This window comes from Bombina bombina, chromosome 4 (assembly GCF_027579735.1).
Source record: "Bombina bombina isolate aBomBom1 chromosome 4, aBomBom1.pri, whole genome shotgun sequence".
NCBI classification, from domain to species: Eukaryota; Metazoa; Chordata; class Amphibia; order Anura; family Bombinatoridae; genus Bombina; species Bombina bombina.
In genome coordinates this window covers 645829146-645842685 of record NC_069502.1, presented here as the reverse complement: position 1 = coordinate 645842685, position 13540 = coordinate 645829146, and the positions used below count along the sequence as shown (strand labels likewise).

The following is a 13540-nucleotide window of genomic DNA, read 5'->3' as shown; positions in this document are numbered from 1 at the left end:
GAAACCTTCTGACCTTTCCTGGAACCAGAAAAGCTAACAAATAGACTGGAAGTCTTCCTGAAAACTTTAGTAGCTTCAACATAATATTTCAGAGCTCTCACCACATCCAAAGAATGTAAAGATCTCTCCAAAGAATTCTTAGGATTAGGACACAAAGAAGGGACAACAATTTCTCTATTAATGTTGTTAGAATTCACAACCTTAGGTAAGAGTTTAAATGAAGTCCGCAAAACTGCCTTATCCTGATGAAAAATCAGAAAAGGAGATTCACAAGAGAGAGCAGATAATTCAGAAACTCTAGCAGAAGAGCTGGCCAAAAGGAACAACACTTTTCAAGAAAGTAGTTTAATGTCCAAAGAATGCATAGGCTCAAATGGAGGAGCCTGTAAAGCCTTCAAAACCAAATTAAGACTCCAAGGAGGAGAGATTGATTTAATGACAGGCTTGATACGAACCAAAGCCTGTACAAAACAATGAATATCAGGAAGCTTAGCAATTTTTCTGTGGAATAAAACAGAAAGAGCCGAGATTTGTCCTTTCAAGGAACTTGCAGACAAACCTTTATCCAAACCATCCTGAAGAAACTGTAAATTCTAGGAATTCAAAAAGAATGCCAAGAACATTTATGAGAACACCATGAAATGTAAATCTTCCAAACTCGATAATAAATCTTTCTAGAAACAGATTTACGAGCTTGTAACATAGTATTAATCACAGAGTCAGAAAAACCTCTATGACTAAGCACTAAGCGTTCAATTTTCATACCTTCAAATTTAATGATTTGAGATCCTGATGGAAAAAACGGACCTTGAGATAGAAGGTCTGGCCTTAATGGAAGTGGCCAAGGTTGGCAACAGGACATCCGGACAAGATCCGCAAACCAAAACCTGTGAGGCAATGCTGGAGCCATCAGCAGCACAAATGATTGCTCCATGATGATTTTGGAGATCACTCTTGGCAGAAGAACTAGAGGCGGGAAAATATAAACAGGATGATAACACCAAGGAAGTGTCAATGCACCCACTGCTTCCGCCTGAGGATCCCTGGACCTGGACAGGTACCTAAGAAGTTTCTTGTTTAGATGAGATGCCATCAGATCTATTTCTGGAAGACTCCACATTTGAACAACTTGAGAAAACACCTTTGGGTGGAGAGACCACTCCCCTGGGTGTAAAGTCTGACCACTGAGATAATCCGCTTCCCAATTGTCTATACCTGGGATATGAACCACAGAAATTAGACAGGAGCTGGATTCCGCCCTAACAAGTATCCGAGATACTTCTTTCATAGCTTGAGGACTGTGAGTCCCACCCTGATGATTGACATAAGCCACATTTGTGAAATTGTCTGTCTGAAAACAAGAGGCAAAAACTGAAGAGCCCTGAGAATCGCACAGAGTTCCAAAATATTTATTGGTAATCTTGCCTCTTGAGATTTCCAAACCCCTTGTGCTGTCAGAGATCCCCAAACAGCCCCCTAACCTGAAAGACTTGCATCTGTTGTGATTACAGTCCAGGTTGGACGAACGAAAGAGGCCCCTAGAATCATACAATGGTGATATAACCACCAAGTCAGAGAGAGTCGAACATTGGGATTTAAGGATATTAATTGTGATATCCTTGTATAATCCCTGCACCATTGGTTCAGCATACAAAGATGGAGAGGTCTCATATGAAAACAAGCAAAGGGGATCGTGTCCGATGCTGCAGTCATGAGACCTAAAACTTCCATGCACATAGCCACTGAAGGGAATGATTGAGACTGAAGGTTCCGACAAGCTGAAACCAATTTTAATTGTCTCTTGTCTGTTAGGGACATGGACACTGAATCTATCTGGAAACCTAAAAAGGTTACCCTTGTCTGAGGAATCAAAAAAAACGTTGGTAAATTGATCCTCCAACCATGTCTTTGAAGAAACAACACTAGTTGATTCGTGTGAGATTCTTCAGAACGTAAAGACTGAGCAAGTACCAAGATATCGTCCAAATAAGGAAACACTGCAATACCCCGCTCTCTGATTACAGAGAGAAGGGTACCGAGATCCTTTGAAAAGATTATTGGAGCTGTCGCTAGGCCAAAAGGAAGAGCAACAAATTGGTAATGCTTGTCTAGAAAAGAGAATCTCAGGAACTGATAGTGATCTGGATGAATCAGAATATGAAGATATGCATCCTGTAAGTCTATTGTGGACATATAATGCCCTTGCTGAACAAAAGGCAGAATAGCCCTTATAGTCACCATTTTGAAAGTTGGTACTTATATATCGATTCAAAATCTTTAGATCCAAAACTGGTCTGAATGAATTTTTTCTTTGGGAAATGAATAGATTTGAATAAAACCCCAGACCCTGTTCCTGAAACGGAACTGGCATTATTACCCCTGATAACTCCAGGTCTGAAACACACTTCAGGAAAGCCTGAGACTTTACTGGGTTTGCTGGAATGCGTGAGAGAAAAAATCTTCTCACAGTCTTACTCTGAATCCTATTCTGTACCCCTGAGAGACAATACTCTGAATCCATTGATTTTGGACCGAATTGATCCAAACATCTTTAAAAAATCTTTATCTGCCCCCCACCAGCTTAGCTGGAATGAGGGTCGCACCTTCATGGGGACTTGGGGGCTGGCTTTGATCTCTTAAATGGCTTGGACTTATTCCAATTTGAGGAAGGCTTCCAATTGGAAACAGATTCCTTGGGGGAAGAATTAGATTTCTGTTCCCTATTTTGTCGAAAGGAACGAAAATGGTTAGAAGCTTTAGATTTACCCTTAGGTCTTTTATCCTGAGGCAAAAAAACTCCCTTCCCCCCAGTGACAGTTGAAATGGTTGAATCCAACTGAGAACCAAATAACTTATTCCCTTGGAAAGAAAGAGATAGCAATCTGGACTTAGAAGTCATGTCAGCATTCCAAGATTTAAGCCACAAAGCTCTTCTAGCTAAAATAGCTAAAGACGTAGATTTAACATCAGTTTTGATGATATCAAAAATAGCATCACAGATAAAATCATTAGCATGTTGGAGTAAGCGAACAATGCTAAACAAATCAGAATCTAATTCTTCTTGCGCTAAATGTTCCAACCAAAAAGTTGATGCAGCTGCAACATCAGCCAAAGAAATTGCAGGCATGAGAAGATGACCAACATATAATTAGGCTTTCCTTAGATAAGATTCAAGTTTTCTATCTAAAGGAGCTTTAAAAGAAGTACTATCTTCCATAGGAATAGTAGTACGTTTAGAAGAGTAGAGATAGCCCCATCAACTTTAGGGATCTTTTCCCAAAACTCTAAAGAAACTGCTGGCAAAGGGTACAATTTTTTAAACCTTGAAGAAGAAATAAAAGAAGTATCAGGCCTATTACATTCCTTAGAAATCATATCAAAAATAGCATCAGGAACTGGAAAAACCTCTGGAATAACCACAGGAGGTTTATAAACAGAAATTAAACGTTTACTAGTTTTAATGTCAAGAGGACTAGTTTCCTCCACATCCAATGTAATCAACACTTCTCTTAACAAAGAACGAATATACTCCATTTTAAACAAATAAGAAGATTTGTCAGTGTCAATATCTGAGGTAGGATCTTCTGAACCAGATAGATCCTCATCAAAGAAGGATAATTCAGTATGTTGTCTATCATTTGAAATTTCATCAACTTTATGAGAAGTTTTAAAAGACCTTTTACGTTTATTAGAAGGCGGAATGGCAGACAAAGCCTTCTGTATAGAATCAGAAATAAATTATTTTAAATTTACAGGTATATCTTGTGCATTAGATTTTGAGGGAACAGCAACAGGTAATGAACTACTACTGATGGATACATTTTCTGTATGTAAAAGCTTATCATGACAACTATTACAAATCACAGCTGGAGATATAACCTCCACATGTTTTCAACAAATTCACTTAGCTTTGGTAGAACCGTTATCCGGCAGCAGAGTTCCAACAGTGATTTCTGAGACAGTATCATTTTGAGACATCTTGTAAATGTAAGAGAAAAAACAACAACATATAAAGCAAAATTATCAATTTCCTTATATGGCAGTTTCAGGAATGGGAAAAAAATGCAAACAGCATAGCCCTCTGACATAGAGAAAAGGCAAGAGGCATAAAAGAATGGGGTCTTAAATAAAGAAAATATTTGGCGCCAAGTATGACGCACGGCACAAATAGAAAAATATTTTTTGGCGCCAAAAACGTCCGGAAATGACACACTCGCGTCACAGAAGACACAACCTTGTGAAGGACTCGGCGTCAACTAAGACGCCGGAAATGACAAAATTGCGTCAACGAACATAACTTCGCGCCAAAAAAAATCACGCGCCAAGAATGACGCAATAAACTTTAGCATTTTGCACCCTCACAAGCCTAATTCTGCCCGCGAATTTAAACGATAGTCAATTGAAAAAGACTACACCCCAGGTAAGAAATAAATGTTCCTAAAAAAACATTTCCCAGATATGAAACTTACAGTCTGCAAGAGGAAATATACTAAAAACCTGAATCATTGCAAATATAAGTACAATACATATATTTAGAACTTTATAAAATACATAAAGTTCCAAACCATAGCTGAGAGTGTCTTAATTAATGAAAACATACTTACCGAAAGACACCCATCCACATATAGCAGATAGCCAAATCAGTACTGAAACGGTTATCAGTAGAGGTAATGGAATATGAGAGTATATTGTCGATCTGAAAAGGGAGGTAGGTAACAGAGAATCTAAAATATCGATCTCCCGTGAAGAAAACCATTGCATTCAATAGGTGATACTCCCTTCACATCTCTCTGACATTCACTGTACTCTGAGAGTAATCGAGCTTCAAAATGCTGAGAAGCGCATATCAACGTAGAAATCTTAGCACAAACTTACTTCACCACCTCTATAGGAGGCAAAGTTTGTAAAACTGAATTGTGGGTGTGGTGAGGGGTGTATTTATAGGCATTTTGAGGTTTGGGAAACTTTGCCCCTCCTGGTAGGATTGTATATCCCATACGTCACTAGCTCATGGACTCTTGCCAATTACATGAAAGAAATACAATTTAGAGCAGAATTAATCTTGCTCTGCTATCTAGTTTAAATGAAAATTTACTATGACATCTCTATTAGGGATTTATTAACTTTAATGCGTCACTTCCACTAGAAAACAAATGCTGATTTAGCAACAACAAAAAATCATGTTCTGTGATATATATTTGCAAATAAAATATGCAAACTAACTTTCATTCAGTCTCCTAATCCTGTCTCCTATTTATAAGAAACATTTGTATAACATTTGCTTTTTTTTAACTTACATGCCATATAATTACTTTTTGTATTACATAATGTGCCATGTTATTGGTAAACACAGTATGTCTAGCTGCCATATTTGCCCTTTTTTTCAGTCTAACCTGCATAATAAATATATTTTTAGAATTTTCGTTATCATTGTCATTTAATTATTGCTGGTAATTTGGCATGTACATTAAACAAAAAAATGCTGCTAAATAGTAAGTAAACACAATTACATAAAATGCTCATTAGTTCTTGTGTTTTTTTCCGCTCAGGACTGTAAGCACAATACATATGGCAGATACTGTGACTACTGCCTCCCAGGTTTCTATGGAAATCCCACTAATGGCACTTCTGAAGACTGTCTACCATGCGCCTGTCCTCTGAACATTGTTTCTAACAAGTAAGTCCAAATGCAAAACACTTCCCATATTATAAAATATCCATTAAGTATACAAATCTATACTCACATATCCAATTTTAATATTGTATTCCCTTAAAGGGATACTTAACCCAAATATTTTATTTAATGATTCAGATAGAGCTATCTTAATTTTAAAAGCAGGAATGTAAAGCTTAGGAGCCGGCCCATTTTTGGTTTACAACCTGGGTTATGCTTGCTTATTGGTGCTAAATGTAGCCACCAATAAGCAAGTACTATCCAGGGTGCTGAAACAAAAATGGGTTGGCTCCTAAGCTTTACATTCCTGCTTTTTTTTAAATAAAGATAGTAAGAAAATGAAGAAAAATGGATAATAGGATTAAATTAGAAAGTTGCTTAAAATTGCATGATCTGAATCATGAAATAAAAAAATTGGATTTAGTATCCCTAGTTTAGCCTAGCCTAAATATATAGACAGAATGATTATATAGATTATACAATATAAATCAAACATTTTTAAAATTGTAACCTATATAAATCAATGAAGAAACATTTCAATAAATCTCACTATTTTTGAAACACAACAGTAAAATAAACACTTTCATTTCACCTGATCTTTTTTTTTTTTTTTTTAATTTTGAGTAAACAAATATGAGCTAGTTTACAAATCACTGTGTACAATAATTGGCTGGTCTGTAGAATATCCACAATAAAAGAATGAATGCACTGTTTTAATGAATTACTTTAAAGGGACATAATACCCATATGCTAAATTACTGGAAAGTGATGCAGCATAGATGAACAAAAACTGACAAGAAAATAACATCTGAACATCTCTATGTAAAAAGAAAGATATTGTACCTCAAAATTTCTTAATCTCAAAACAGTAGGTGCAGTGTGATCAGTTATCCTTTAGCTACTCTCAGCTGCATGTAAATAAATAAATAAATAAATAAATAAAACAGCCAATCTGCTTCATCAGTTCTGATGTCACATGTTTTGTTTTACTGTGATCTCATGAGATTTCTCTTAAATCTTACGAGATTTGGTAGTAAACTCCATTACACTGAATAAGGGAAATAACATGACTGTGCCTGCACATGCCAGATGCATACTTCCTTGCAAGTCCTAGGACTAGCATCCTGATACAATGGGATGTTGCTACTGAAACAAATTTGAGGTACAAAATATCTTTATTTTGTACATAAAGATGTTCAAGTGATATTTTCACAGTTTACAGTTATCCTGCTGAACTTTCAATTGCTTCAAGATTTGCGTATCATGTCCCTTTAATTAATGGATCATTTATGTAATATAAAAGAAATATGTAATGATCCCACATGTTGTTTTATACATTTTGCCATAATATGGATATTATTATTATGTGCATTTATCTCAGATCTGTGTCTACTGTATATTTTCAAATTAGGAGGAAACACAGGAAACAATACATAGGACACAGCCTTAAATGTTACTACTAGACATGTGCAGACTAGAAATGTTTGTTTTGGATAAAAAATGTATTCCTAATATGCAGGAAAATTTGTTTCTCCAAATATTCGGTGGCTGCACTGTACAGTATTCATTTTGTTTAAAATGAAACAAATACTGAATTGTAGTTAAACCTTTCTAATTCGTCTTCAAAGCACATTAATTTAAGTATTGTAGCTTTTCACTTGTAGCTACAATACTTACCTTAATGGGCTCTGGAGAGAATGGAGAGTGTGCTAAGGAAAGTATTAACCCCTTTTCTGATTTTCGTCAGTTTTTTTTAGGTTTCTTTATTTTTGTTGGTGCATTCACTAAGATTTTTTTGTCACAAATGTGCATTTGTCCGAAAACAGTTCCAGTACCTGCAACTTTCTTTACTGCCATTCTCTTAAAACCTTACAGAAGTCACTTGGTAAAGCTCTGCATCTTTATATACTGAACACCTCCATCTTAATACACACATATTATTGCCTCTTGTTACAGAAACAGTAACATAGTCTCATAGTAACATAGTAGATGAGGTTAAAAAAAGTCAGAAGTCCATCGAGTTCAACCTATACAAATCTAATATACTTACAAAAAACTCCAGTTGAATTTAAATTAATCCCATTAAAAAGGTGACCCATTTAACACAAGCAATTATATCCCTGAATTCTGTTTCTAGACAGAAATGTATCCAATTCATTTTTAACTGTATCTAAGGTATTGGCATTCACTGCCTCCTTTGGTAATGAGTGCCACAATTTTATTATTCTTACAGTGAAAAAATGTTTTTGTTGCAGGAGATTAAATCTTCTTTCCTCCAGCCTTAAATTGTGACCTCTTGTCACAAACAATTTTCTTGGAATAAAAAGAGCTTCTGCCATCTCTATATATAGGCCTTTAATATATTTATATAAACTAATCATGTCATCTCTCAAGTGACTTTTTTTTCTAGTACACTTTTAAAAATCAGTGACTGCTGGCTTTTTGACAACTGTTCCTTGCACTTTGAGTTCGTTTTCACGATAGAAAGCAGAAGAGTTACATATTTTTTACAGTTTAAAGTTACATAAAAATGGTAAAAAGCCCTCAGTAATAATATAGAGCTATGAAGCCACTGCAAACATGTACAGCTCCAACTCTGTATTATGCAGCTAAACTGAAGTGCATGATAGGGCTTGTCGAGAAAACTACAATATCACTGATCTGTGAATGTGCACTGCTTCTTTCACAAGGTGTGAGAATACTTAAATTCCAAGATGGCGGCAACCAGTGTGAAAGTGCAGAACATCACTAACCATATAGTAAAAGAACAGCTCTGAAGAGAGCAGTAGGCACAGGAGAATAAAATAATAGTAAAGTAACCCTGTCATTGTACCCAGCAGTCTAACGTCCCACTAATAAAACATAAAGTCACATAATTTAAACAGTAACTTTTCATGCATTCTTCTTGCACCATATTTCCAGGTAGTTTTCATTATAATCCATTTTTAGCAATGTGTGCAGCTATAATTTAATTTCCATGGGTTATTAAGTATTTTCATAATTATGACAAAAATCTGCATATTAAATATGTTTTATATTTTACCTGGAATTTGTTAATTTATGAGGTACGTTAGTTTCATGATCCTAAGGGGACGATTTATCAAGTGTCTGTCCAACATGATCCGCTCAGGGGATCATGTCCGACAGACATTGCTGAATACCGAAAGCATACGCTGTGGGCATTTATCATTGCACAAGCAGTTCTGTTGAACTGCTTTTGCAATGCGGCCCCCTGCAGATTCATACACGATCGGGTGGATTGATGTCCACAGACTCAGAGAATACAATTTTAAACAACTTTCCAATGTACTACTATTTTTTAATTTGATTCCTTCTCTTGTTATCCTTTGCTGAAAGGTTTATCTAGGTAAACTCAGGAGCAGCAGAGAACCTAGGTTCTAACTACTGATTGGTGGCTGCATATATATACAGATTGTCATTGGCTCACCCATGTGTTCAGTTAGAAACCATTAGTGCAATGCTGCTTCTTCAACAAATGATACCAAGAGAATTAAACAAATTAGATAATAGAAGTGAATTAGAAAGTTGTTTCAAATTGTATTCTCTATCTGAATCACGAAAGAAACATTTTGGGTTTCATGTCCCTTTAAGGAGCAGCGGTCTTAAGACTGCTGCTTCTTAACTGCTGTTTCCGGCGAGCCTGAAGGCTCGCATGGAAACAGCTGCATTGGGGCCAATTGCCAGCTTGTTAAATCGTCCCCTTAGCGTCTATTTCTTAAAATATGTGAGATTCTGAAAAATATTTTTATTTGTATGAGTTTTTATGGTCTCTGAATGATATTGTTTACTACAACCAGCATTATCTCTTCTTAACTAGCTCAACAAATACAGCAGGAAAAAAATGCAACTTTAAAGCTTATGGTACATTCAAATTATGTGGGGAAAAATACAATAAATAAAAAGTAATGTCATGAGATGCAGGACACAGCATAGAAGGTACAACACTATTTTATTGCAGAGCATAGAAGTATACAGCTTGTACAACACATCTAACTTAGTAACTGCGACATAGACTATAATGGATATAAGCCACGCCCCCATCTGGTGACGTCACACTCCTACTCTCATCACATCTTCCCACTTTTAAACGTACAAAGCGTACTTTTTTTCTTTTTTTTTAAGAGTACAAAAATAGTCTTGTTTAGTGTACAACAAATAATAAGTTATAAGAGAATATATATGAACGACAAGAAATACAATCCTGACTGTCCTCTGATACAGAAGAAGGTGATTGAGAGTCTGCTGGAAGCATAGAAGTATACCTGCTATGATCTTGCTGAGGGGAAGGCACCCCTCTTAAAACAGGGGATCCCACCAGCTGTGGCTCTGAGGCATCCAGTTCCAAATTCTCAGGAACTGGCTGAAGATGTCTTCTATTTTGACGTGTGACTGTCCCTCCATCAGTAAGGACTACATAAGACTTTGGTTCTGGAGAGCGTCCAATTACCGATGCAGGCGTCTTCCATTTCTTCTCATCATCTAGTTTAACTCTGACACTTTGGCCCACATTCAGCTCCTGCAAGGGCCTCACAGAGTGTTTTCTGTCGTAGAAGAAATGGTAACCCCTTTTCCTTGTCCCGAAGAACAGAGCTGGTTGGCTGGAAGACACCCACAGAGGGTAAAGTGGTGCAATTATCATGTCCTAGCATCAGCTGTGTCTGGCTAAAACACGTGGCTTGGATGGGAGTCACCCTATAGGCCAAGAGAGCTAGGTACGGCTCAGATTGCTTGAAAATTAACTTTGCTGTTTGAACTGCCCTTTCAGTCATTCAATTGGCCTGCGTGTAATGTGGACTTGATTTAGAATGGACAAAATCATATTCACTGCAGAAAGAACTGAACCCCATGGAGGCAAACTGCATTCCATTATCGCTCACTAACTCCATTGGTATGACCCACCGGGCAAACAAGCTCTTGAGACGAGTGATAAAGGCTTGACTGGTGATCTCATTCAAGGGTGCAATCTCCAAATACCTGGAATAGTAGTCAATCACGACTAGGTACTTCTACCCATGCTGTTTTCACAAATCTGCAACTATTTTCTGCCATTGGCCTGCAGGCAACGGAGTAAAAATCAAGAGCTCCCTTCTCTGAGTAGGCCGGCATTCCCGGCGAAAGGTACATTTTGACACGTGGCTTACAATGTCGGAACTGATCCCAGGCCACCATACTGCTGTAGCTGCTCTTTCTCTGCACTTTGTGATTCCCAAGTGGCCATCATGAATCCTGCTTAAAATCTCCTGCCACATGCTAACAGGAATGACAATGCGGTCTTGGAACTACACTAACCCATCTAGCTCCATGAGCTGCAACCTCTCCGACTGGTTAGAACTTAGACATCTTGGCTGCCCGGCTCTCGGCCAACCTTCTTTTATGTACTTAATAACTTCTTAAAGGTCTGTATCTAAATGTGTCTCCTTTCTTATTTGCTCTAGCTTTCCTGACAAAATGGAGAACTGAATCCACATACACTTTTACATCTGATTTAGTTGAAGATTCTTAAGCAGCAGCCCTCAGGAGCCTGGAAAGTGTATCTGCCACTTCCAGTTGTTTCCCCAGCTCATGCACTGCCTGAACATTGAACCTGAACAGCCTCATCAGAAGTCTCTGGCATCTTAGGGGTGTTTTGTCAATATCATAGGAGTTGATTAGAGGGACTAGCGGTTTATGGTCAGTCTCCAGACTAAATTTCTCTAAACCCACTAGGTAACGCTAGAAGCGCTCACAGGCCCAAACTGTAGTCAGGCACTCTTTCTCAATATGGGCATATTTTGATTCTGCAGCCATCAGTGTACGGGAACAGTAGGCAATAGGCTGTAGTTTGTTCTCATTCAGCTACAGGAGGGCGGCCCCTAGCCCATAACTGCTTGCATCAGCACTAACCACAGTCTTTTTAGAAGGGTCGTAGAACTCTAACACTGGGGCAGACCCCAGCAGGGACTTGATATGTACAAAAGCATTTTCCTGTGAAGGACCCCAGACCCAGGCAACATCTTTCTTCAACAACTCTGTGATAGGGTGTAGTACTGTGCATAAATCTGGAAGGAACCTGCCCACATAATTCAGAAGGTCTAATATTTGTCTCAGCTCGTGTACATCAGAAGGATTTTTCATTTGTTCAGTAACAAGGATTTTCTCAGGGTCCGGCTTGATGCCATCTCCATTGATGATATGCCCAAAGTAACATAGCTCATTTTTTCTAAAATGGCATTTCTCTTTAATTTCAGCCTGGACTCTCTAATGATCTGCAGCACACAGCTAAATCGCTGATTATGTTCTTCCAATGTAGACCCATACACTCAAATGTTGTCCATGACGATTGCCGTGCCCTTGTGGTCCCTTAGGAGGGAAATTATCTCTCTTTGAAAGATTTCAGGACCAGAGGATATCCTGAAGGGGAGTCTGCAGAAGCAAAACTGACCTACTAGTGTGATGAAGGTAGTCCATTTGCGGCACTGTGGCTCTAGAGGTATCTGCCAGAAGCCGCTAGAAACATCCAGTGTAGAGAAGAACTTTGCCCCAGCCAGTTTCGGAGCTATGTCTTCAAGCATCTGCAGCACATATATTTCTCTCTTCACTGCCTTATTCAGCCTTTTCAAATCTACGCAGATGCGTACTTTGACGTTTTTTTTGCAACAGGCACAATGGGGGCACACCAGTCAGTTGCTTCAGCAACCTCTTCAATAACTCCCATATTCTTCATACATAGAAGTTCCTTCTCCACTTGAGGCATGAGTGGGAATGGAATTCTACGAAGAGTGGTAATGCTGTATGGGACTGCATCACTTTTAAGTGATATTCGGACTGGGTTACAATTCAGTAGGCCCAATTCACAAAACATGTCTTCCGAAATCTCATTCACTCTGGCGACAAGCCACAAACCACAGGCTACTTTCCTGCTCAATAGGTTGTTAACACACTGACCTCCACACATGTACCCACATGGTAAATTTCCTCTGCTTGTACTCGCAGCAGGCAAGCAATTTCCCGCACAATCGATGCGGACACCAGGACTATGAACTTTCATTGTAACTTTCACCAGCTGAGGCTGTCAAGGCTGTTTTATAAATGCTGCAAGTGACATTACAGTGATGTCTGCTCCCGTGTCAATCTTGAAAGCAACCTTGGCTCCCATTACAGTAAAGGTAACCCGCCGATCTTTGTCTGAACCAGACCATTCAACAACAGACCCTACAAAGGACACTTCTTGACCCTCCTGGTCACTAGCCTCCTGCATCTCTTTAATGTATTCAGTTTTACATGCGACCTAAAAATGGCCCATTCGATTACACTTTCTACATCTTTTGGGGCCTATCTATCAAGCTCCGAAAGGAGTTTGATGGCCCGTGTTTCTGGTGAGTCTTCAGACTCGCCAGAAACAGCAGTTATGAAGCAGCAGTCACAAAGACCGCTGCTCCATAATCCTGTCCGCCTGCTCTGAGCAGGCGGACAGACATCACCAGAATTCAACCCGATCGAGTAGGATCGGGTTGATTGACTCCTACCTGCTGGCGGCCCATTGGCCGCGAGTCTGCAGGGGGTGGCGTTGCACCAGCAGCTCTTGTGAGCTGCTGGTTCAATGCTGAATACGGAGAGCGTATTGCTCTCCATATTCAGTGAGGTCTGGCGGACCTGATACACACTGTCGGATCAGGTCCGCCAGACTTTGTTAAATAGAGGCCTTTATCTTTAGCGGGGCATTTGACATTTTGATCATGGGTGCGGTTACACTGCGTACAGCAAGCCTGCTGCGCCCATCCGCTTCAGGGCCTATCTGTTGCCCTTGGTCTACCACTCACACTGTGCCTTTCACCTGTAGCTCTCCTGAACTGCAGCACTTCATCC

The 13540-nt window shown here is 38.8% G+C and overlaps 1 protein-coding gene across 6 annotated transcripts in view; it reads left to right on the top strand.

Annotated features, from left to right (window-relative positions):
• The window catches only part of LAMA2 (laminin subunit alpha 2), a 1406020-nt gene that overhangs the window by 746232 nt on the left and 646248 nt on the right, over positions 1-13540 (top strand). For all 6 annotated transcript variants that reach the window (XM_053710700.1, XM_053710701.1, XM_053710696.1 and 3 more), the window contains one exon: positions 5550-5677. In XM_053710700.1, the coding sequence (XP_053566675.1) occupies positions 5550-5677 (128 nt within the window). The remainder of the gene's footprint in view (positions 1-5549; positions 5678-13540) is intronic.